At 47.0% G+C, this 25,385-nt stretch overlaps 1 protein-coding gene across 1 annotated transcript in view; it reads right to left on the reverse strand.

Moving 5' to 3' along the window:
- L(3)80fj (lethal (3) 80Fj) overlaps positions 1–25,385 on the reverse strand; it is a 140,807-nt gene that overhangs the window by 99,826 nt on the left and 15,596 nt on the right. Inside the window, exons 4-13 of the mRNA XM_077677967.1 lie at positions 22,298–22,406; positions 21,359–21,457; positions 20,383–20,511; positions 17,114–17,182; positions 16,558–16,666; positions 11,703–11,777; positions 9,619–9,747; positions 6,106–6,258; positions 3,235–3,332; positions 1,621–1,696 (exon numbers count right to left, since the gene is read on the reverse strand). Of these exons, the coding sequence (XP_077534093.1) occupies positions 1,621–1,696; positions 3,235–3,332; positions 6,106–6,258; positions 9,619–9,747; positions 11,703–11,777; positions 16,558–16,666; positions 17,114–17,182; positions 20,383–20,511; positions 21,359–21,457; positions 22,298–22,406 (1,046 nt within the window). The remainder of the gene's footprint in view (positions 1–1,620; positions 1,697–3,234; positions 3,333–6,105; positions 6,259–9,618; positions 9,748–11,702; positions 11,778–16,557; positions 16,667–17,113; positions 17,183–20,382; positions 20,512–21,358; positions 21,458–22,297; positions 22,407–25,385) is intronic.

Genomic DNA, 25,385 nt, shown 5'->3' on the forward strand with positions numbered 1-25,385 from the left:
TGAGGGCTACTCCCACAAGCGACAATCAGAACAATGCCTCGTAGCCTCGCAAAATCAGTGCATCTAGTTTGTCAGCGCAGAGGAATACTTCGAAAAGCACTTTGTAAGGGACAAACTTAGAACGACATGCAATTGAAGCTGCACTTCACATCGATTCCCACTAATTAGCAAGATTCGTCAAATTTTTTCAAGAGCAGCCACACATTTCCCATCTGCACTTCAAGCTCGGTCATGAATACTCTTACAAGGGGTCTTTTCTCTCAAACATACTCCTGATGAAGTCCATTGTAGGACGCCAGAATGGGTAGCGACAGCCAAATGAAATTTGTCGTGTGGATTTAAGGCTGAGGTGTTCCTTCTCGCCACCTCTCCCACCATTCAATAAAAATCCCATCCCACCTTTTAGATCGACAAATCCAAAGCAGAAAAAGACAGATGAACGAATAAGATGTAGCAGCAATTTTGGGAACAATTATACCCTGCTCTTTTCTGCTCGCCAACTGTTAGAGAAGTGAAAGAAACGAGCAATCAACAGCTGACAAACTTAAAGGTGGCCCAATTTTCAGCGTGTTTTGATATCTCTTGTGATGCAGTTGGATGTACAGCTTGCAAGTGGCCCCAAACAAGAGGTGAAATGAGCGCACAAATTTCCACATGGCCGATTCCCCATTACCTGGTTAAACAGCCCATCTAGAACCTAAAGACGGGCATTGTAACAGTTTCGGATGGGGGCACAGGGTATATAAGTGCCAAGTCATGCAAGCCAGAGACCACTGTCCTGTCGGCACTTTAATCACAGGCACAGAACGTACCCTAAAAAGCTGGACATCACTCTTTACAAGGGGCCTTGAAGAAAACGTACAACTTTGTTTATTTTGAAATAACCAGCCTTTGGAAACTCACTTGGCTCCATTCCAGCAGCAAAAGAAACTTTTTCTACCAAAAAAATGCAAGAATATTGAAAATATTTCAAATTTTGCACTACGGTGACTTATTATGGGTAAAGGTGACAGAATATGGGCCAGCAATAAACACATAGCTTTCAATGTGTCATCTGCATGCTGACATTCAAGTGATACAGTGGAACCCTGATAATATGACTTTCAAGGAACCGCGCGAAAGCGCTTTATAACAAGGGTGTCGTATGATCAAATTATATGCCACCATAGTAGGCAGTCTCACACGGCAGGTGGGCTAAGAACTTATTTAAATGACTATATTTAGTGCATTCTCGCATAATTTGTGAACCCCTAAATGAAATCAAAAGTTTCTAAATAAAGCGCCTATTTTGTGCCTTAATAAAGTGCCTATGCCTCTATGACACTCCACATGAGGTTCTGTGACATCAAAGAGAGATCGCCAGGTTACCACTGTATTATAGTTTTCTGTAATATCTCAATTATTTGTTTGGAGTGTGTGATATAATAACTGGTATTGTTGTTATCGGGACAAGGCAGTCTTTTTAATGAACTAAACTTGCTGATTGTCTTCATGGTCTCTTTAATCCCCCCCAGCAGTGTACAATGGGGGAAAAAAAAGAAAAAGACTGCGACGTCTCCAAAGACAGACACCACCCAGCCATGTGTAACTGACTCCTTTGTGCTAAACAGGTGAGCTCACCGTGAAAGGCCGAGATCATGCACTGCAAGTATCCGTATCGCACAGCTGACGTCGCATTCTTGTGGTCCAGGCCCTCCTGCAAAAACAATGACGCCAAACATCAACCCTCCTATTTCCGACAACTCAGCCCGCAACTTTTTTTAACTTTTCCGGCAGAACTCTGTGAAATGGGGACCAGTGGTGAGAACCAAACAAGTTTTCGATGCTTCAGGTACAAGTACCACTGGCGATGTCTGCTTGTACGACAGCCAAGAATGACCTCGCGAGACTTTAAGGTATCTGCTTTGTCTTCGTGTCTCCCGATTATTAGGCTGGTGTCCACCAAGAAAAGTTACGGGAGGATACACGCAACCTCACACTTTGCCAAACAGGAAAGCGTTCGTCAGAGAACCACGGTGCTTCTAAACTCTACAACTGCCAGCTTCTCAATCCCCAATTTGGGAACTCTGTGTCCTGTGGTAAACATTGTGGACTTGGAAAATAATGATGAAGACGATGGTGATACCACCCCACCACGCCACACCAAAGGACTGCCTCATGCGTATGGGCAACAATGGGAAGTGATGCCCACAGCCCTTGTCAAACTTCAGCTACTGCTCAAGCAAGCACAAATTTCAGACTTAAAAGCATGCTTAAACAATTTTCTGGTAATTCATATTGTACCCCGTAAAAAGTGCTCTATACTGTGACTCGTACTGTTCCATCCAATTAACTCGTCACTGGTAACAAAGAACATGCACAAAGAAGTACATGAGTATGCTCTTTTTTTTTTTTCTGCCGGTCTAGATACAACGATAACTGGTTATAGTAGTAACCAGATTTTCCAGTTTTGTCAGTATTGTTAAAAGTGGATTGCGCCGTATACTTGTTGAGCAGTCTTGGTAGGAAATACTTTGCTTCTGAAGCGAATACAATGGAAATAATGATTTTGTTTTAACACCTTCAAATTGAAGCAAATAATGTGAAATTTTCAATACAACAAGAGGAATTTACAACTTCTCGGGTAACCTATAGTAGACAGTTCAAAAATAAAAAGGCCCCTTCAAACGCCGTAGTAACCGTTTTTAATGGCACAAAACAAACAAACAAGCTATCCAGCTGCTTTCAGCTTTATTGCTCGTATTTCAGTTGATGTGGTGACCTTTCAGAATCAGTGAGATCAGGGTATTCTGACAAACACCTGATCCTCATATTTCCTTGACGCCCAATTAACTACACTGTGGTACCAGCTGCATGGTACAAAAGAAAGCCACTGCATTTTGTGCATGATAAAAGACTTGGCATCTTTTAAGTTACTCCAGAGGCTACACTTTTCTTGTGTTTAAAGGGAGGAATTTCTCGTTTTCAAGCGGCCACAATTGCATGTATCCGAGTTCCCAACTGTGAAACACACCGAAAATATTCAAAGTTTTCTACTAAAGAGTGCCGTCTGGATTGAAATTCGAAACCGAACCGAATATTGTATCATGCACTCTGATATTCGAGAGTTTCAAATATTTTCAGGCTGCTACTTCAAGGGTGTTTCCTTTTTCATTTGCATCAGCTACAGTTTTAAGAAAAGGGAAACGAGAGAGTAAAAATGAAAGAATCGAACACAAATAGCGACGTGGTCACCTTGAATCCGGTCATGAGGAATTCCGGCGGTTCCTGCGTTAGCCGCAAGCACCACTTGGACATCATCTTGAGCGTCAGCAGCAGGGTGCCCTCGTGGACTGCGCGCACAAAAGCAAACACAAGACTCTGCACAACAGCCACCATCACACATACATGGGCAGCATATAAGCACGTGCAACTGCATCCCATTAGTTCACGCAAACTACTAGGTTGCGAGACAGCTTACAGGTCACAAATTTATTAACGATCTAAAAGGCATCGTTCTTGATGAAATGTAATCTGTTTAATGGTTCCACTTAAATTTTACTATCTCTGTTACTTATCACTTCCTGTGTCTACGAGATTTTGGCGCATGTTAAAGATCCCCAGATGGTCAAAATTAATTGGGAGCCCTCCGCTTAGGCCAACTAATCGCCTGTGTTGCGTCGGCGCATTAAACCCTACAATCAATCGAATCAATTTTATCACCTCCTCCTTATGGCAGTGCACCCTATTGTTTACTTTTTAATAATTTTTCTAGATTCAGTCAGAACAGATAAGTATGTGTAAGGTTGTATGTAAGCGATAAAGTGTTTGATATGACTCCCGTCATTTTACCACTCTTTTCATGATCTGCTGATGCTGTTTTGTACAATTCTTTATACATTTATTACTACAGGAGGTCACAATAAACTCACAGACTATGTCGCCTCCTTCTGTAAAACACTCAACTGTAAAAAAAAAAGGTTTTGACACAATAAAACTGATTCTGATTATTACTGACGTGCCCCCCTCACCCGCAAGTACAATCACAGTGGGTACACTTTGATTAAAAGAAGTCGCAAAATGAAAAGCAATTCCTTCGAGTCATGTCACACAAACTGCAAAGCCAACAACACAAGTTGGCAATGCTAGAGACTGTGCAGAGAACTAAACTCTGCATTAACCTGCAGGGGGAAAGAAACTGTTGTATTCTTTCCTGCAGCCACTCAATTATACATGCAAAAACATTAAGGCAAGTTGGCATTGAAAGTTGTGACACAGCTCCCTTGAGAGGCAGGAACTCTTTAGGATGAGCTTAAACATGGCAGTAGCAGGAAACGGCTGCCTACGCCAATGCACCGTAGATTAAGAAAGGGAATGAAATTGTGCAGCCAAACCAACGAATAGACAGGCAGCAAAATTCACTATTGTCGTCAACTCTCCCATTACAGCAGGAGCGAGTAGGGGTACAATGTGTAGGAGGCAGATCGAAGCCATTTGAAAATGTTAAGGCGGACCACAAAGCAAGGCAAGGCACCTTCTGTGGCAAGCGCTTGAAGCCTTCCAACAGTGCGAAGTGGAAGCGAGGTGTTACAGGCATCACCCGGATGTTTATGCTGTCACATTCACAACTCATACGAAATGCGTAGGTGTCCCCAGACTATTTTTGCACCCATTACAGTGTGACTGGTACAAAAAATGGCCCAGGTTTAACTCTTCTAAACCTAGCTATCACAAGCAAAGGCAAAGACTATGCACGCAGTGTTTCGTGAGAGTTTGCCTTTGCTTCAGGATTCATTCGTGTGCATGCATGCGTTCCTCTAGCCTTCGTTTCTGTAAACTCAGTCAGTGCAGTGTTTTCAAGGCCCTGTCAAGCCTTTATAAGCTTTTTGCCTGTGCTCCAAAAATCGTTAAGATGTTGAATACCGTATTTATTCGAATCTAGGCCGGCCCCGATTCTAAGCCGACCCCCGAAAGTCCGAAGGCGCGAAAAAAAAAAAAACTTACCTCGAATGTAGGCCGACCAAAAAGGCGAGGTCAGCGTTCACAAAAAGAAAACACGTTTATTGAACATGAAGATGCGGTGCTGGAACTCAATCAGTTTCTCTTCAAAATCACCGGGCAACTTCTGGGCGATTGAGGTTCGACGACGGAGGCTAAAGCCGAAGTGCTTCATGAATTTCTGTAGCCAGCCCCGACTGGCTTTGAGGTGTGCCCGCGATAAGCCTCGTTCCCTTAAAAGCTCCCTTGCTTTTGCCTGGAGCACTTCCGTCGTTACTGGAAGGGCAGCTGTTCGCTGCGTCTGAACGAAGTCAGCCAATGCCATCTTCATTTCATGGTGACGGCATTCTCGTGGTCCGGTGATTGCCAACCTCGTTGCGGCGCACGCTAATATCCTCTCCCGTTGCGTCCTCCAACGACGGACATTTTTTTCATCCACGCCGAAGTCCCGCCCGGCTTGAACGTTCGACGACAACTCCGCAGCTAAAACAACTTTTATTTTAAAAGCGGCACTATAATGGCACCACTTCTTTTTGCGCTGTCAAAACCAAACGCCACACCGCACGCAAGCCACTATCTGCACAATTCAAAATGGCGGCGTATGGCCCTTAATGGCTACTGGCTCGTCTAGTAATGGCTGCAATACTTTCTTTTCTGGGTGGCGCTAGCTGTGCACCACTTCACTTGGAAATTGGCGCGTATTTCAAAATCCTCGAATCCAAGCCGACCCTGGAGTTTGATATATCAGTATTTCAAAAAAACTATCGGCTTAGATTCAAATAAATACGGTAAATTGAATTGAATTAAACTGAATATATCAGTGGTTATGCTTTCACTTAGTTATGCGGTTCACTTGCGCTGAACCGCACACACCTATGGCCCATCCACCACTCAGCGACAAGGCGCAGCGAAGCAGCGCTTAACCCTCGCCAAGTCCCGTAGCACCACAGCAGTGAAGCTCCCAGCAAGCGAAGCGATAGAAAAGAAAGGTGCAGCTTGTGATCCAGCGGCTGAAGGTCAAATGCGACACGATGAATGACCTTGAAAGATGTAGTGCAGTAGAACTTTCGCTATAATAAGCGAGTTCCAGTCGCGTGACAAAACTCTCCTCCTCTTGCTCCCACTCACCCTCTGTTTTGAGCACGGCCAGGAGGTGCTGCAGCGCCACCTCGCTGAGCTGCTGGACGTGGGTGGCCCCGTTGACCACGTGGGAGCTCACCTCCCCGATGCCCGTCAGCACGCTCAGCCGCTGCTCCGTCGTCGTCAGCTTGCCCTCGGACCCTGTGTGTGTGTGCGACAAATCCAGTGAGCAACATGGCCAAGACACGCTTCCTTACCCAGAAAAGGCACCGAACACAATTATTATCTACTATAGACTGGGCAAAACGAAAAGGGAGTGAGGTAAGAGAAACAAAGGATGATGACAATGAAGGCGACAAACAAGGAAGAGAGAAGAAAATGAAGAGGGAGGAGGATGAGCACATGAGAGTGAAAAGGACGAAGAAAAAGAACACGGGGAGGAGGACGAGTAACAAAAATCCTTGGGGCACTTACTGTATTTTTGCGTGTATATTGCGTGCATATAATCCGCACCCCCACTTTCAGCCCACCAGAAAAAAAAAAAAAGAACAAAAAATCCGCATGTGTTGCCCACACATTTGATACAGGAAAGGCTGCACCAAAGCTACTGCTGAAGCAACACATCACATACTATGTAGACAGAAAAGGCATATATTGAGCAATTAGAATGCACTGACTGCCAGGCGAAAGTCACAATTAACTAATAAAATTTAGTTAGAGTGTGCTCGTTTTTGTTTTTTCTTCCTTGTCCTTGTATGTTTTCGCAGTCGCTGCCATGGAAGGCTTAGTCAGTGTTACTGCATAGGAGCTCCACAACCCAACGCGCATTGCCATGAAGCTGCACTAAAGGAAAACCCCCGCGCATTATCTGCAGCCCTACTTTGCCACTCAAATTTTCGCATTTTTGGTGCGGGCTATTGGCGGTGAGCGCGAACACAGGCGGCGCTGCGAAGCGCGCCTCCGTGACGTCAGCTTAGGGATTCTCGCATTTGTCGTCTGCTTCACTCAGGATCGTTCTACCTGCTGTTTCTTTGCGCTCGGTCAACGTCTGATGCTTGTCTGCACCAGAATTGGCGTGTGGGTAACTTTTTATCATAATAATAGGCTTAAAATCGCATACACTAGCTCACGGTGTCAAATAAAGTATAGTTTTGGATACCGCTACGGGAGAAACATTGCCGGCGCCACCCCATTCCTTGCGAAGCCGGTCCTGTGCGGAGCGCAAGAGTCGGAGCTAGGCGTCAGCTTCTCATGTAAGCATTCGAACAAAAGGAACAGTCAGCTGCTAATACCCGACAACAGCGAAAATGGTAGACCAAAACAAATTCTAGGCCTTCAGAGCTGTCGGCTCTGGCAGAAGGCATCACGATTCCCGGTAATCATATGTAAGGTAAAACAGTTTTTGCAACCTTGCCGAGCGCTCGAACGCGTTTTGTCACATCACTTTACGTTGTCAAGGCATGAAAGTTTGCCGACATGCACTATAGACTGCAAAAACTGTAGGTTGAGTTCCAAGTAACCCAGTGTGTATATACGCGCGTGCTGATTCTATACCAGGCATCTAACCAGTATGGAGGTTTATTGAGCAAACCGAGTGACGTCTTCGTTAAATTTATAGTAACACATATATGTTTGTTAAGACCTGGAGGGATATTTCGGAACATTTTGCACAGCCATATCTTCCCGATATTCGGATATGTGTTATAGGAAAACTGCACTCAAGAGGCGGAGGAGGAGGAAGCGGAGGAGGGGAAAACTTTGTTTAACAATTAAATCGATCTGGTTAGTGGGCCGGGTCCTCAGTCCAGGACAAGAGAGTAAAAGTAATTTTCTTCAAATCATAGAACGCCATCCCGAGTAGAATAGGATTTGTTCTTCGCGCCTGGAAGGGTTGAAAAGCAATAAAGAGCTACTTGGAATTCTTCTTCGGTTTCGAGTCTTGTAATATATGCAGGTATACTGTTTACTGCGTTAGTTAGCGAGTATATCATGCTTTCAACACCGTAATCATGTCATCATTGTTCGAGTTGAGAGTCAGTTCGTTATGATAACGATATAATTACGATAGAAATTCGGAGCACAAAAGCCGCCATCGAGTACTGTGGACCACGTTGTTTAGGGCGCGATCGCGGTGGCGTAGCACAAACCTTCTCATTGTATTTGCATGTGAATAAACAAAGCACGCTGCCGATATGCACCTTCTTGCGCGCAGCCGTAATGAAAGCCAATTTGTGAAGAAAGGAATGTATGCCATACAAAATGAAGGAAATATCCACACGACCTTTGTGAGGCTCCCAAACATCCCGAAACCTCCTAATAAGAAGTTGGTGACGGCGCAGAAAAATTAATGCGTTGGGCAGGGAAAAAAAGCAAGAAACATTATTCCGATACAAGACAACAACGAAAGAAACAGAAGAAAGCCGCTTTATTTCCTGCTGTGCGATGAGCGGGTAGAGGCCGCTGCTTGTTACGTAGTATTAGACTGTTGAGTCTTCATAGGAGCATCTCAAAAGTACTGCAGGGAAGCTTACGCATTTTTAATACTTATCGAGAAGCTCTGATCACTGATCCTCGCGAATAAGCAAGAAAGGACGAGTTACACACGATCTTCTGACCGATACTCTGAAAAAAGTTGTTCTCTATCTCTTCGTGTGTTGCAAACTTGTTAGGGATACAGCTTCAAATTATGCAGATGCGTCAGAAGCTGGCAAAATAACTGAGTCGCTAGAAATACGCTTTTTAACGCACTACAGCAACGAAGCGGGCGATATCTAGCCCAGGCACTCTTGCCCCTCAAAAGCGGAGTGTAGCAGACGACAGCGGCGCGGATCCCTAAGCCGACGTCAGAGCCAGGGGGCGCCACTCAAAGATCTCACCGCCAATAGGGCGAAAATACGGTAGGTCTGCTTACATGCTTTGAAGGCAGTATTTATTAACAACTTAACTGCGACACCATATTTGTGCCTTTTTCCTTGCTTTCACTTTTGTCTTTTGACGCGAATGACTTTGAATAGTTTTTCCTGCACCGCATATCGCCCCTTTTTTTGCTTTTGCTCCTAAAGCACGAATTACACAGGCAGGCACGGCCGCACACACCACAGCTTCCCTCCGCGCAGCTGGTGTGCATCTGTTCCACTCAGCTGCCATCACGTACCCATGTCAGGTGGCATGCACTATTCTACAGCTTTGCAGCTTCAGTTTAACAGTGTTGTGAAGCGGGCACGCTGCTTCTCAAAGCTCCCAATTCTTGGGTAATCCCCCAAGTGGGTATGCGCCACAAAGCAAGGGACACCGACGACAACATCAACAACTTTTGTTCCATGTTAGCAACGTGCGGAGATAGCACAGCACGTATACCACTGGGTTGCTATTATGCAGACTTGGGTTCGAATCTTACCAGATCGAAAGTGTTTTTATTTATTTTTATTTCTTTACTCTTTACAGTGGTGGCCATTTTCTTGACTAGACAACAAAAACTCCACTTTGCAGGGTGGGGCACTTAAGGCCCTTGCCGTAACAAGTGGGAGAAGAGGAGGAGGAGGAAGAAGGGAGAGTGCCCACCGCTGAGCACGCCCACCAGGTGCTTGAGCAGCTTCTCCAGGGCCTCGGGGGAGCCGCACTGGTGGGCCAGGTTGTGCAGCGCCACCACCGCCCCCTGGCGGCACGCCTCGTCCTTGGCCACCAGGTGCTCTGCACACGCACACACACGGGAGGTGGGTGTGGTGGACACACAACGAGAAGGGCACAGAGGGGTACAGCCAACCCCACCTGTGACGGACAATGCTTAACGCTGATTGATTGATTGCGGGGTTTAACGTGCCGAAGTTATGCCTGGGCTATGAGGCGCACCGTAGTGGAGTGCTCCAGATTGATTTCAACCACCTATGGATATTTAACGTACGTTGCAACCTCGACACACGGGCATTTTCGCTTTTCACTTACATGTGAAAAGTGGTTACTGCGACCAGTATTAAGGAAGCACACTGGTCTTAGAAACTTCTTTTTTGCTTTCCAACCAATTCCGATAAAACTTCATAGGCTTGTTCAGTTTTTTTAGCTTATTTTCAAGTATCTAATTAGTTTTGATGTGAGGTAACCAGTTTCTGTGTTAATTTTTAAAATTCCTTGATTGTTTTTGAGAACAGTAGGAAAACAACTATACAACAAAAGTTTACCAGCAAGACATGAATAGATACCAGAAGTTGTGGAGAATGAAACATGGGAAGCAGTTTTTTTGTTTTGCAATCACATACAAGTTCACATCAATTCTAACTACTAGGTTTGAACTACTCCTGCTCGCCAATTAAAAATAATGCTAGTTAAACAGCTACTGAAACACAAAATGCAAAATCTGCTTCCCATATTGCATGGTTTACACATTCAGCTTCAAAGTGCAAAAGAAATTATGTCCCTAGCTGCACTACATGCTGGGATGTACCTCTCGAGAATTTTGTATCACTGCGATACCACTCGAGGAGAAAAAGTGGGAATTATGGAAAAATAATTATTTCTTTGTTAAAATCGGGCTTCTATGGCTTTTATAAGTACATGGCACTGTTCCACATACGGAAAAATACTGTGAAAATCAAGATAAAAATGATACCTAAAAAATGCTTTTTTGGGTAATTTTTTCGTCCCAAAGACCCATTTAGCCCGCATTATTGGGCTCAGCAGCCCCTGAGCCACCAAGGCGGGGTTGCCCAAGGACTTGTCAATAAGGGAAACGTTGGGCGTCAAAAAAGAACATCAAGGTGGCAAAAGAAGAGTACCCTTGTCGCAAGCAAACCGGTGAATGCTTGAAACTTGGCCGTTTGCACCTAGCACATTTCATTAGCTAGTACCAATTCCTTTCGTATTTTATAACTGCTGAGACAGGCTTTTGAAAAGCGAGAAGATGGCACTGAACTGATGGGGAAATAATTGAACAATTTCACAGGCCTATTGATTGCCTGAGCAGTTCTCTAACAGCAAGTCAGCTTAATAAGCACGTGCTGGAAAGTTCCACTCTTGCCTTCTGTCATCAATGTTCAATTAAATTACACACACAAACATACATTGCAATGGGGCCATAAAATAACTTTGAGAGTTAGAACAACTGGCCCTGTAGCTTAACTACTGAATCAATTAGAGCTCAAGGTGACAGGTCCCCCCCGTTCACCAGAGTGGCACACTTTACGCTGTTACAAATATTCCCCAGCTTGCAAACCGACTTGAAGCTTCAACGTTTAAACTGCAAGGACGTTCCAATGAGGTTACGCCATACAGCGAAATTTCCATTAGGTTTAGTTGCTACCAATATTACTCCACCTTCAATGCACTCCTCCCAGCCACAAGTCCAACAGCAAATTAAGTCTAATACTAACAGCAACATACTGCTTTTTCTTTTTTTTGCATTGCATACCAGGCCAACCCATCCTAACAATTAAGAGCAGCTGAGCCATTTACCCTCCCAGCTTCAACCATGCTTTCAAATAAATGATCGGTTGTAATGGCCAGCTGTCAAACAGTGCACTAAACCAGTGAAAATCTGAGTGCCCACATCATTAACCGCAGCGTTTCAGAAAGTAATCTGCTAACACACCGAAGAGGTGAAAACGCTAACCCAGAGCTCAGAACAATGTCAGCAAGAAGCAAGCCCCACTCACGTGCTACGCTCTTGCCAAGTTCTCCGACGTAGGGGCTAAGCTCCAGGGAGACTCCTTGAAGAACGTGGGCCACAGCTGAGACACGGTAAGAAATGTCGATAAGCGTCGAGTCCCAAGCTGTGGAATCTTCAACAACAAAACTGAACCGCTCTCTACAGCGGTAAAAGAGGACACGTGCGAGGTCATCAGTGACTCTGTTTGCTCTAGGCACGCGCAACACAATTCTCAGGCATGGCAGCACATCCCGAGTTGTCTGCATTCTCTGGGAGCGTAAGTCACCTCGGCAGTGCTGCTGGGCAGTGCAGGAAACAGCGAGTGCATTTGCAATGAATCTTCTCAGCCCAACAGCAGTCCTCCCAGCAAGCAGTCTGCCTAGCTCACTGGCACCGAGTCAGCTGGCTATCTAGCAAGTGCCTGTAGCTTCACAGTGTGAGCAGAGAACATCTGCACACACTGCTGAGTGTAGCCCGCCGGCTGTGGCCTACACCGCAGGAAACCACTCCACCCAGTTTCACTACCCATCCAGTGCCTCTTCACTCGAGCCACTTGTGAAAAAAGAATAAATCTATCTCACACGTAGAAGCGTCAGATAAGCCTCATGCCAGAACTTCGCATTGAGAGCACACAAAAAGAAGGTGGGGAAGCTACCGCTATTTTTCGTTTTAACAGAAGCTGTTGGGAAAGTGTGATGAGGCACTATATGTACTATGAAAAATGCCTCCACATGCAAATTACAAGGTTAATGCTACCCTCAGGCAAATCAGCCTATGCAACTCAATCTATAATCTACAAGTAAGTAGCAAATTTAATTTAGGCTGTTGGGGGGGGGGGGGGGGGTTCCAACCTGTAGAAAGCGGGTACGTAGCAAACAAAAACACCTAGGAGTGCATAAGTGCCGCCTTCAGCTTTCCTTTGCACGGAACAGCATCCATTTACAAAAGCACATTCATCAATTCAGCCTTGTTACATTTTAACATGGTGCCAGCACTACAATTCGAACCTAGACACAAGAATAGTGCACAGCCAACAATGTTCCAACCAACCAATGCCATCTTGAAATGCCTTCTGCTCCATCAATGTCGCAACGGGTCTCTCCCACATAGCTATTAACTATTAATCCAGCAAAGAATACTCTCCAGGGCTTGCTTGCTCAAAACCCAATAAGAAAGACTTATTCGCAGTATAATATTATCGGCAGTCTTATTCGGGGTCTTGTGTTCTCCAGGCTATGAGACACTTTCCGGAAACTTATAAGACAGCGAATGATACTCTAAATAAGATCGCAATAAGACAGTGAATAAGCCTGCTCCGAGTAGTCCTATTCATCGACTAATTCTGACGTGGTCGGTCATCATAAAGGTCAACCTCCATGCAGTGAAAAACGAGTGGAGAAGTCGTAGAAGTGGTGAACAACGCCCAGCAACGGCCGCCCGACCATCGGGTTCAAAGTTCAAACAAATGCCTGTTCAGTGGAGATCTATGCCACTGGAAAACCCATCGGAAGAGAGTGTGGAAAGGGTCAGAGAACACTGCCACAGGAAGCCACAAGGCCTACATACTTTGATGCGGCAGCGACAGCCGCAGCCAACCATCGTTTGCAACCCCCTTTGCAACTCAGAAAGCCATAGCCCAAGTCAAAGCAATGACATGCCATGAGTCCCCACGCCTCCTGGTGTTGTCATTCTGATAATGCCTCCAGCGACGCCTGTTGCACAGTCTTTTACGCAAACAAACATGGCAGCAGCCATGCAAGCGCACTGTGGTAGAACTTTATGCCCTTTGAGTGCAAATGCATTTGAGCACTTTTTGAGCACTGTAGTACCCATGCTACACTGGCGTCCGAATATCATTTGAACCAAATGACATTTGACTCAAATGCAAAGTTGTGCTGCTCCAGTGGGTTTTGAAAGGCCATTCAGCTCAAATGACATTCAAGCCAATGAGCACCCCGAGAGACATTTGGGGCTCGCGAATGCCATTTCAAGCACTCCCGCGCACAGCGTTTTAAGTCAGCAATAAAAAATGCATTATACTGGCGTAATTAAAACAAACAAAATATTCTTTTTGTAGGACTTTGTTTACTTCACATTCACTTAAATCATGATATCGACAATCCCATACTCTCAGCACCAGTGCGACCAAGCGACAAACCAGTGTGGCCAGACACCACAAAACAGCACAAAAAACCTTGACTGCGATTCAGAATGAAGCAAAACTCTCAACAAAGCTTACCTTATTTATAATTTGATAATTTAATGCCAAAGACTGCTGCTAAATTTGATTGTTGCATTGTTGTGTAAAAACAGAACTCGACATCAGCAGCGCCACACAGCACGGCGAGCAATTGTTACACTTTTCAAACACCATCGAAATTGTAGTGGAGCGGATTCTGAATGGCATTCGAAGCCCCTCATTTGAGTCAAACGACATTCAGGCGCCAGTGTAGCAGGGATATTGGCCTCATATGGGTAGACAAACTGCCAACTGAACTTGCAGCAAATTTCGTTAACGCAAGATCACTTTCCAAAAACATTTCGTTGCCGCGGTATGAAATCCGTGGGCGTCTATGAATGATTGCCGGGGATCTGAAAATATTTCGTTGCCGCCGGAATTTCGAATTCACGAAATTTCGTTATTGCGGGGTTTGACTCTACTTTTTATTTCCTGAAAAAGATTTTCTAGGCATTTTGAAGGTATAAGCAGTACTGTGCACGAGTCTGGTCGTCTGCTCACCGCAGCTGGCAGACAGGCACAGCGGGCAGCGCCGCAAACAATACTACTACCGTAAAGTTCCGAAAGAACACCCAGCCAAAGTGCAGAGATACCAAGTCAAAAATACGCGATGGGCAATCTCTGGGGTCAAGTGCAAAAAAAAAAAGTGTCCGCACCACCCACCAAAACGATGGAGATATCAAGAAAAAATACCAGACGAGTGAGCTTTCGGCTCAAGTGCGGAAAGGACAAGCAGCAGCAGCGACAGAAACAAAACGAGGAGGAGCGTGTAGCGAAGGCTGAGGAGGGGGGCGGCTCCCGCAACTATGGCTCTCTCACTTCCTCCCCATCAGACTGCTTTCACACGTCGCCACACACAGAGTGCCTTCCCCGCCCTCCCCCTCCCCAAATGCTCTTTCGTTCCCTGCTAATCCAAGCCCTGTGACATTTGCATGGGAGGTTCAAACCCGATTTGCAACAACATGCTCTCTGCTTCCTTAGCGTGGCTAATCGGAACCACATGACATTTGCACGAGAGGTTCAAACATGTTTTGCAACAACACGCTGGCCGGCGGCGGCGCACTGCGAGATAACGGTAGAGTAGTGCGCGCCACCGTGCGTTCGGCTATGAAGCGATAACTTCTTGAGACGCAGCAGATGTGCGCCGTGACCGAGAAGACTGCAGTTTGCGCTGCACCCAAATTTCGCATTAGGGAGTATCGTGCATTCCTTAGATAACTCATTCCGCCCAGAAAAACAAAGCAGAACAGACAGTTCAACAAGAAAAAGAGTTCTTGAAACAGCTATTTAGTTCTCAAAAAAAATTGCCCCCACCTCCCCGAAGGGAATCGTGAGGAAGTGCGAATGCATTTCTTGCGCCGAGAGTACACGGCGTAGTAATTGTGCCATCGCCTTGAGAGGCGCAGTACCGGCGAGGGGGAGCTGTCAGGCGAGGGGAGAGGCGCGCGCCGAGGGTGAGTGCAAACCTAACGGGGGGAGAGGCGCGCCAGCTGCAGAGCATGTGACGTCACGGCGCGAGGAGAGAGGGAGCAGACGCAAAGGCGCCAGCGCGCGGTCACGTGGGACCGCCATGGACGTGTACAACCGCTGTGCGGACCCGGAACGCACCGAAGGGAGCCAACCGCGGGTCTTGCGCATCCATGTCCTCGCATCGGTGTTCGCCCGACCGTCTTCCGAACTCGTTCCAAAGAACCCGCAACGCGTTCAACCTGTTGGTCTCGTTCCTCACGCCGGAAATGCAGCTTAGGTTGTTATCGAACCACAGCCGGTCGCACACGGCGCAGCTGTTGCCGAAGCTGCGGTCCAGGAAGTCTCGCTTGAAGCGCGCGTCCAGCCGATCGAATTCGAGGGCCCGCACACGCTCACGCGCCGCGCGCTCCCGGGCCAGAACGCCTTCGGGGTCCTCGGCTCGCTTCGCACGCTTTCGTTCGACGTCTCGCTGCCGGCCTTCATCACCGCAGGCGATGCGCCGCTTACGTCTCCCTTCGGCCTCCCGAGCGCGGAGTTCGGGATCCGCAGCCCGCTTCGCCCGCTTGCGCTCGGCTTCACGGGCCCTTCGCCGCACTGCTTTGTCTTCAACCGCTGCGGTATCTTCAACGACGCGTGCAGTGCTCGCATTCGGTTGCGTTGTTGCTTCCATTCGGTTGCGCGCATTCGGTTGCATTCGGAGAGCGGTGCGGGGAGTGGCGCGCGCCCGCGCAAACCGCGGTGAGGTGGCGGAGCGCGCGCAGTCACGTGGGGCCAGAAGTGCATTCGCACTTATTCCTGGCCAATCTCCCACGTGGGTATGTGCCATGTCAGTGGCCAGGCAGCGCGCGCCCATCTCTCCCCGTTGCTAAGGAAGACGAAAAGCGTGCGCACCCGCAGCTGTTGCTATGCGGACGGCGGAAGGTTCGGGGTCGCTTATAAAGTGCATTCGCACTTAAAATGTCTCAATGGCAAATGCGGCAAGTACAACAAAGGGACACTGCAGTCAACCGATGTGCTGTGGTCTGCATATTTTCATTGCTGCAACAATGTGACATCATGGTACGTAACTTCCCCGAATGGCCGACTAGCTAAATTTCTAGGGCTATACCACCTGCCCAGCGTGCTTCCCTCCCCACCAGCAAGCAGCACTCACTCTCCATGATGATTTCAGGGTTTCGCAGCATGGCCTTCTGCAGGGCCGGCACCAGCTGCTCCTTGAAGTCCTCGTGCGTGGCGTGTCTCAGTAGGGAACGCGAGTGGTCCTGCAACCCCAAGGCAGCGAACTGGGTCACACCAAATTGGCGCACAGACCTTCACTGCGCAAAGTATTTAGAAACAGCCCGTATCCCAGTCGGATGAGTGTGAGACTGCAATGAGGAGCAGCATAGCATAGGCACCGCTCTGTTCTCTGCCAATCGGAAAACTTTCATTCCGCTGACAATTTAGGCTGCGCTTTCCGCAGCAGTCTTCATAACCCTTCCAGTCTGCATTCCACAACATACGCTGCGAGCACAAGCTGGGCTGCATTCTTCAAACGAGATTCTCTTTCTGATGCAAAAAAACAGATTTTGAGGAGATCCGCTTCCCTGCAGCCTAGGGAATGGCCGTACAAGCAAATGATATATTTTTGCTTCCACACTTCCAAAACTACCGCCCAGCGGCCCTGGCAATGTCCAGCTCGCAATCCAGCGTCTCCCGCAACGACTCACCAGAATGTGAGTGGGGGTTGGCGTCTTACTCATCAGCACGGCCACCTTGAACACCTCCAGAAACTTGGCCTGCAGGGACACAGTCAGAAGCAGAGGGGGAGATGTCTTCTCAGTTTACGTGGACTTCTTTAGGGGCTGTGCAGTGTACCCCATTTGCTTTTGGACACGCACAGAGCAATGGAGCACATCTGTGGGGAGGAGCTAATCAGATTCCGGGTTACTACCTGCACAATTGCAATGCACTCCCTCTGCTCTGCTGCAGTGCGCACTGTGACGAGTCCGTCTCATGCCAGCTATATACACTACAACCAAAACATGAAACTATTAATTAAGGTATTTAAAATTAAACTGCACCCACAAACAAAAGCGTTGTATAAAGAAAGGAACCGAAAACACTCTCTTAGAACAACTACGCTGTCAAGCTAGATTATGAAATCCAAACCTAACACCAGTAGGAGCACAAAAACAAAAAGTCCCTATTTTTTGCTTGCAGTGGTGGAACAGACAACTGGCTACTTGGAGCAGTGCTTGGAGCAGCAAAAATGTGGATTTGGAGCACCCTTTCCAGCTTTTGGAGCAGGTTATTTTGGACCACTTAAATTGTCATGCAAGGACTGCTACCCAGAGTCAAGCGCGATTCCTCGACATGCAATTAAACTGCCAAATAAAGAGAACCATACAGACCATAAAATCACCAAAAGAAGCTTTTAGATGTTTTTGTTTCAAAAATTTATTTGAAGCACAAAAAAAACTAATTCAAGAGAGCAATTGTACAAGGAGCCTCATTACTTTCTGCACGACACTGGACAGGTTTACTTACTTTTCTGCAAACAATGAAGCTTTGAAAGAGCTTCCGATAGCTTCATCTGGCCCTCCTTCAAAAGACTTTGACCACTCTGAACATCACCAAAGCACTTCTTACTCATGCCTCTTGAAATGAGGAGGTCAGCGTTACTCATCATCTTCTTGGCTGAGTCGAGCGGCGGGCTGGAGGAGCGGCAGGCGCGCACTTTCATACGGCCTGCGCTTCGGGTATAGTTCCCACCTTTCACCGCCGCTAGTTCGTGGCGCTGCGGACCAACCCTCGCCGGTTGACCTACAGCACGGGCGGGGTAGAGCGGCGGCGCGCGCGCATTGGCCACTGCCCTAGCCCTGCCGTGGCTACACGTGATACCTGTCCGTGTAAATTTAGATGTGCGTCATTAAAATAGGCGACTCCTTCCCCCCTTCTGAATGTTCGGTCTAATAGGGTCAAACAGCCTAACATTATCACTCGAAAGCGCCTAATCAAAAAATTGAAAGAAACATTTTAACTCGGGGCACATGAAGAAAAATATGCGAGGCCTTCATATCTTATCAGCGACTGTATTATATGAAAATGGTGCGGCAGGCAATAAACGCGGCATTTTCCGTGACTGAAATATAAGTTTTTTCCTTTTTTTTCCTTTTTGGATGATGTCTTGGTTTGCACGCGCACAGGGCACAACCAGTGACGCGAATGATATCCCGCCGAGGGAGATACGGTTATCGCTTAGCTAAACGTGTTTCTGCTGCTCACGCTCCGGTCGGGCTGAGCGGACCGCTGGCAGCGAGCGCACTGTCAAAAACATACAGCTAAAACTCTTAATCAGGCAACTGAAGTGCACAACGAGTCTTCTTTTTGGTGAGATATAGCAGCGAAGGCATTTATTGGTACCGGTGATATTCCGCGGCAGATCCAAAACACGTGCGGCAAGCGTTGCCGGCTCGCTCGGCCTGAGGCGATGCGTCGACTAAGAAAAAAGAGGGTTGGGAGGGTAGAGGGTTAGAGTTCCTGTATATAACTCCCCTCGGGGAGCAGAGTTGCGCGTTCATCCGCCACCTTGAGTTCCAGGTCGTGCGGGAAAGCTACCCGTCTCGCATGTAGGAGCTGACGCCGGGCCGCCGCGCTAGCGACAGCGGCGAGGGGTAGTGGCGACGATAGGCGCGGACAAAAACCGGCGCACCATAGTCCATAGTCGGCTGCTTATCAGCTGAGTTGCCGCTGCTGCCACCGCTTCCGCAACCGCCGATGCCCAGTTGAGAAGAACTGACTGAATATGGGGTATTGTGCGCAGCGCTGAAAGCGGGCTTCACTGTCGAACTGGAACCCGCGGCATGTGGCAATCAGACGCGCAACTCTTCCGCTACGCGATATACAGGAACTCTACAGAGGGTTGGTTCGAAGCGCCCTCACTCTGTCAAGAATCTGCTGTATCGTTTCCTTGTTGGGTGCGCAAGCCGTATGAAAGTGCGCGCTCGCCGCTCCTCCAGTCCGGCCGTGAGTTTCGTTTTCGTTCCCGGTAGAAGCCGCCGTTACCCGCTGACTATTTTGGAGCAGACATGGAGCAAATATTCAAAATAACACGCTTTTGGAGCAGCATGGAGCAGGGTGACCTTATTGGCGCAGCTTGGCGCAATTGGCGCAGCAGTTCCACCACTGTGCTTGGATAACAAGCACGGCAATGCGTTATCATTTCAGTGACCTTGAAATTTAATATGATTCAGTATCTCATGCCATGGCACTTTCCGAAAAATTCAAGTGTTTCCTAATTTCACGCAGAAAAAAAAAATCTACCCATGAAGCGTAGGAGGGGGAGACTTGCGAGCAAAGTTCAAAATGTCACATTCTCTTTCTTCTTTAACCACAAAGCATAAAAAAAATTTATAGCCCTTCTGCTACTATGAAAATATAAGTCCTGGAGCAGGCAGTAATCCTGTAACATTTAATTCACTGTAAAATACCTAATTAGGAAAAAAGTAGATAAAACTCTGCAATCCAGGATTGTCTTAACGGCCAATTGTCACACAATGTTTCAGGATAGTGGTGACAAAAAAAAAAAAAAAAACTACAGCCATTTTCTGTAACCAACTCCCCCCAACACGCCAATGTATTTACAGCAGCGGGGAATTCGGTAACGTTTACAACTTCACTCTGGACTAGCGTAATTATGACGAGTAAATGAAGCTCGGTGTAATGATAGACATGGCAAAAAAGCACCACAAAGAAACTGAACGGAAGACAAGAAAGAGACAAACAGTGCCCGTGTTTGTCTCTTTCTTGTCTTCCGTTCAGTTTCTTGGCGCTGTTTTTTTGCCACAAGTATGAAAAGTATTTTACACTAGTTTCGGAGACGGAAATTTTTATTCTATGCGATGGACACTGGTTTGGCCAGAAACTTGCTACAAACAGCTTCGCTGCAAAATAGGACGACACAGAATCGTCAGCACTCTACCTCGCAGACACATACCTTGTGGCCGTGGATGGCGTCCCTCAGCTTCTGGGTGTCCAAGAAGCCGATGAGGAAGCACCACATAAGCAGCACGGCGCACGACGACTCCATGCCGCTCAGCACTTCCACGTACGATTCCAGCTTGACCTGCACATTTTTGTCCATGCCCACTCTCATTTCCATTGACCGGCCTGCTGGTAACTCTGCTGGCTGGCAGGCAGCCCATCACCACCACAGCGCATGTTATAACCAACCAGGGTCAATCGTGGCTGGGCTCCATACAATACCCACATCTAGGACGGCGTTCCACAAATTCTTTCCAAGCCAACCTGCCCACATATTCTAACACTAGAACGGTCTTAATTGCACGAGTAGTTGCATGTGATTAGATTCATTGATAGAATACATTGTGGCATTGATGCACTGATAAAGCGCTTTCATTTGCATGAAAGCGAATGAAGCCCTCATGGGCCCAACAGCAATAAACAACGGTTACATGCACAGAATAAGCTCTTAGTAAACACATTCCCTAAAAAAAAAAGAAATTCCGGGCCATATCCACTAACGTGAAACCTGGGGAGGGGCGTTGGCGTTTTTGCCAACGGAAATGAAACCATTAGGGGGGTAGAGGTATACAGCTTTGCTGTAAAAGACTCTTTTAAGCATGAAGCTCTCTGGCGCGAGGCGTAAACAAGTGTCCCGGTGTTTTAGTACCGTGACTACATGAGACAACGGTTACGACGGCAACGGATGACAGGACATGCCAACCGCCCCAGCCCCTAAGAGGCTTCGCCCCCAAAAACGTTTAGCAAGAAAGAGATCACACTGCTGACACAGGATTGCCGTGAAAACAAAACAGCGAAATTTTGTAGACAGCGCCAAATCTTCACCCACCACCCGAGACAAAAGTTACAGTTAACTCACATGATTGATCACTGGACGCAGCCACTTATTTTTCAACGAAAGCAGCTAGCAACGGTGCGCTCATCATCACCTGTCTCCACAGGTAGTTCATCTTCCTCTTGGCCTTCTTGTTGAGCGTGGCGTCGCAGGCCGACACCACACACAGCAGAAGGTTACTTTGGGCCTCCACCTGCAAGAGGGTTGGACAAGTGGAGAAGAGAGACAGCTACTTGTAAGAAAGCAGGGAAGCACTACATCGTGACCGCAGTGAAGGCCACCTGTGCACTAACACGCTTTACAGTAAATGTAAGAACACAGTGCACTAATGGGATTCACTTGGCTCTGACAACTGGGTGCCACTGCGTGAAGAAATAAAAGTTGGCTTCAGTCACCGCTTACAACGCACCAAACAGTTAGATTACGGCAAAAGGAGAAAGGACAATCAACATGTACTTTTTTGTTTGTTCGTTCAATATGCAACATGTGCAACATACAATGTCAGAAACCACAAAAAAAAGTTCACACGGTTGCTAACACTAACGAAACAACAGTTCTGGGAACCTAGCAAGGCTTCCTAATCAAGTATTTGTTTTCATTTCCAGTGTGTGTGACCATCACAGATCTTTGTACAATTTTGCGTGATCACAGGAATCCCCGGGGAGCCAACAAAAGACACCAAAGCCCTCAAGGAAGCAATGCCGCCCTTGTTATATCATGTCACTGGAAAAACCCCTGTACACTAACATCTCACCAATTGCAGTACAATTCATTAGGACTGCACATTTGTTAACAATCAAAACTGACACTACAAAACCGAAATACTAGCAATATAACAATTCTAAGCCTTTTTTTTTCTTTTTAGGGTTTAATGCAGCTACACTTGGGCTGTGAGGCACCCCGCCGTAGTGGAGGGATCCGGATTAATTTTTACCACCTGCAAGGTGTCGTTAACGTGCGCTGAAATCTCAACGCACAGGCGTTTTCAATTTCGGCCTTTCCATTTCCAAGGTTGAAAGAAAGCGCCACTGACCAGGTCGCGGCACTTGTCGGGCTTGAGGTCTTCCCGAACGACCAGGACCTGGTGGGCTACTCGGCAAGACCAACTGAGCACCGCCAGGCACGTGGTCGCCAGGCTCTTGCTGTAGAAGAAAGGAGGAGCAAGCAGAAGTCGCTTTAATCAAGGGGGGGGGGCCAAGACTGCCAGAACAGAGGCCCTCGCTAAGCATGTAGCGAATCAGAAAATGGGAAATGAGGGGCTGTGAAATAAGACAGAAAATAAGGGTTGGCAGTCAAGGGGGGGGCCATGAAAACAAAATACAGCCTTGTTCAATTTGTTAAAAGGACTAGCCTTGGTAACTCACTTAGCTCAAATCCAACCACCAAGGATGCTTTTCTAACCGAAAAACAGCGAGAAAAATTGACCAACTTTCAAATTTCACGCCATGTGGATGTAACATGAGCAGGAGTGACGTGTTCTAGGCCAGCCCGAAACACATTTTTACCACTGTTTCAGCTGAATGTGATCATTCAAGTGATACTATCGAATTGAACGAGTTTCCACTACAACCGCCACCCAATCTTGTTTTCTGAAGGTGGCTCAGGTAGGCGGCCGCCAATCGCACACAGGGGTGAGACAGCTGAACCAGATTTGGGAGCAGTTCTTGGAGCAGCAAAATCTCGATTTTGGAGCAGGTGAACCTTGATTTGGAGCAGAAGAACGACATTTATTATGCCACCTTAGGAGCCTAAAAAACCAAATTTTTGGCAAATCAGGGGGGAGGGAGGAGGGAACTGCACCTTTAAATCGGTTTTGAACGTACATAACACTGAAACAGCCATCAAAAAAGTTTTTTCTATCAGAGTATCACAAGGTACGAACTGCACTACATTTATACAAACCACTTTTTAATTTTTAGGCTCTATGCATAGATAGCAGGGAGCGCCGTTGAGAATATCGAATTGAAAAACTAAGCAGCTCCAAGGCATTTTTATTATCATGTGAATGCCTAAATTATTATTTTTGCAATCCCAGACTGGGACGCACAAGTGTAGAGCAATGGCAAAAGTTGCACAAAGCGAGGTGACAGTCGTCGCACCCCCCCAGCCCCCCCCCCCCCCCCCCTTCCCTATTTCAATCCCCAAGGTACACGTTCACAACGATCGTAATTCGAGTAACGTTCGTATGTTGACCCACCTCCCCCTTGGCTTCAAATTTCACTTCAGATAGATGAACCATTAGGTATTACTAACGTGCAATAATAGCCCGTCCTCAGACACTTCTTGAATATTTTGCTGCGATGTAGCCCGCGCCGCCACTTCCGCAGTGTCGATCGTCCCATTCCTGCCGCTCGCAAGCTTGCTGTCAGAGGCAGCAATAATTCAGCGTTTTATTGCACCGCAACGGGTCCGAAATTTCACTTCAAGCACGCACCGTGCCTCACACTCAAGGCCGAAACACGGCAAATTCGCCGGCACCACGTCGTTTTTGATGAAATCCCGTCTTTCGAGTCACGCAACTTCCCGCAACAGATCAAACGACTAAATGTAAACCCAGCCACCCCCATAACCAAAACCATGGCACGAATCGGCGAAGAGCACTCTGCCTGAGCAACTACTTCGTCCGGCGGCCATGTTTTCCAATCATCACCACACCAAGATGGCGGCGCCCGCTGATGTCGTTCCGGAGATAGGGCGCTCCGAAAATTGTCGTTTTTTTCGTCAACTCGCACAAGTAGTTTGTTGCCTCAGTACACATGAGCATTTTTTCTACAGGACTTTGGAATGGTTTTCGATAGGGAAACTTTAAAACTCACAGAATGTAACATGTGCAACCTGACGTGACTTTCGAAAAAAACTATTTCGGAGGCAGTTTTATGCGGGTGTTTCATTCAGGGGTGAGACAGCTGAATCAGATTTGGGAGCAGTTTTTGGAGCAGCGAAATCTCGATTTTGGAGCAGAAGAACCTTGATTTGGAGCAGAAGAATGATGACATTTATTATGTCACCTTAGGAGCCTAAAAAATCAAATTTCTGGCAACTCGGGGGGAAGGGGGAGAGTGCACTTTTTCATCGGTTTTCAACGTACATAATACTGAAGCACCCTTTCAATAAAGTTTTTTTCTACTATAGGATCACAAGGTACACACTGCACTACCTTTTTACAAACCATTTTTAAATTCTTAGATAGCGTGGAGTGCTGTTGAAAACATTGAATCGAAAAACAAAGCAATTATAAGGCATTTTTATTATCATGTGAATGACGAAATTATTATTTTTGTAATACCGGACTCGGCTTTACACACAAGTGTAGAGCCATGGCAAAAGTTGTGCAAAGTGAGGTGACAGTCGTCGCACCCCACCAGCACTTCCATTTAAATCCCCAAGGTGCACGTTCACTACGAAAGCAATTTGAGTAACGTTGGTATGTTTAGCCACCTCCCTCTTGACATTAAATTTCACTTCATATAGATCAACAATTATTACTAGCGTGCAATAATAGCCCGTCCCGCTATCGGCCACGGTTTGAACATTTTGCGGCGATGTAGCCTGCGCCGCCACTTCTGCAGTGTCGGTCGTCCCATTTCCTCCACTCGCAAGCTCGCTGTCAAAGGCAGCAATAACTCGGCGTTTTATTATAAAACCGCCATGAGTCCGAAATTTCACTTCAAGCACGCACCGCGCCTCTCACTCGAGGCCGAAACACGGTGAATTCACGGGCCCCACGTTGTTTTTGATAAACTCCTGTTCTTCGAGTCACGCAACTTCCACCAACAGATCAAACGACTAAATGAAAACCCAGCCACCCCCATAACCAAAACTCAGCGAAGAGCACTCTGCCTGAACCACGAGCAACTGCTTCGCCCGACGGCCATGTTTTCCAATATTCACCACACCAAGATGGCGGCGTCCAGTAATGTCGTTCCGGAGATACGGCGCTCCGAAAATTGCCATCTTTTTATCAATTTTCACCAGTAGTTTGTCGCCTGAGTACACATACGTATTTTTTCTACAGGACTTTGCAATTGTTTTCCATGGGAAAACTTCAAAAAAACTCACAGAATATAACATGTGCAACCCCACATGGTGACCTTCGAAAAAACTATCTTGGGGACAATTTT

Source organism: Haemaphysalis longicornis, unplaced genomic scaffold (genome assembly GCF_048455015.1).
Source record: "Haemaphysalis longicornis isolate Haplotype H1 unplaced genomic scaffold, Haemaphysalis longicornis Haplotype H1 scaffold_7, whole genome shotgun sequence".
In the NCBI taxonomy this organism is placed as follows: domain Eukaryota; kingdom Metazoa; phylum Arthropoda; class Arachnida; order Ixodida; family Ixodidae; genus Haemaphysalis; species Haemaphysalis longicornis.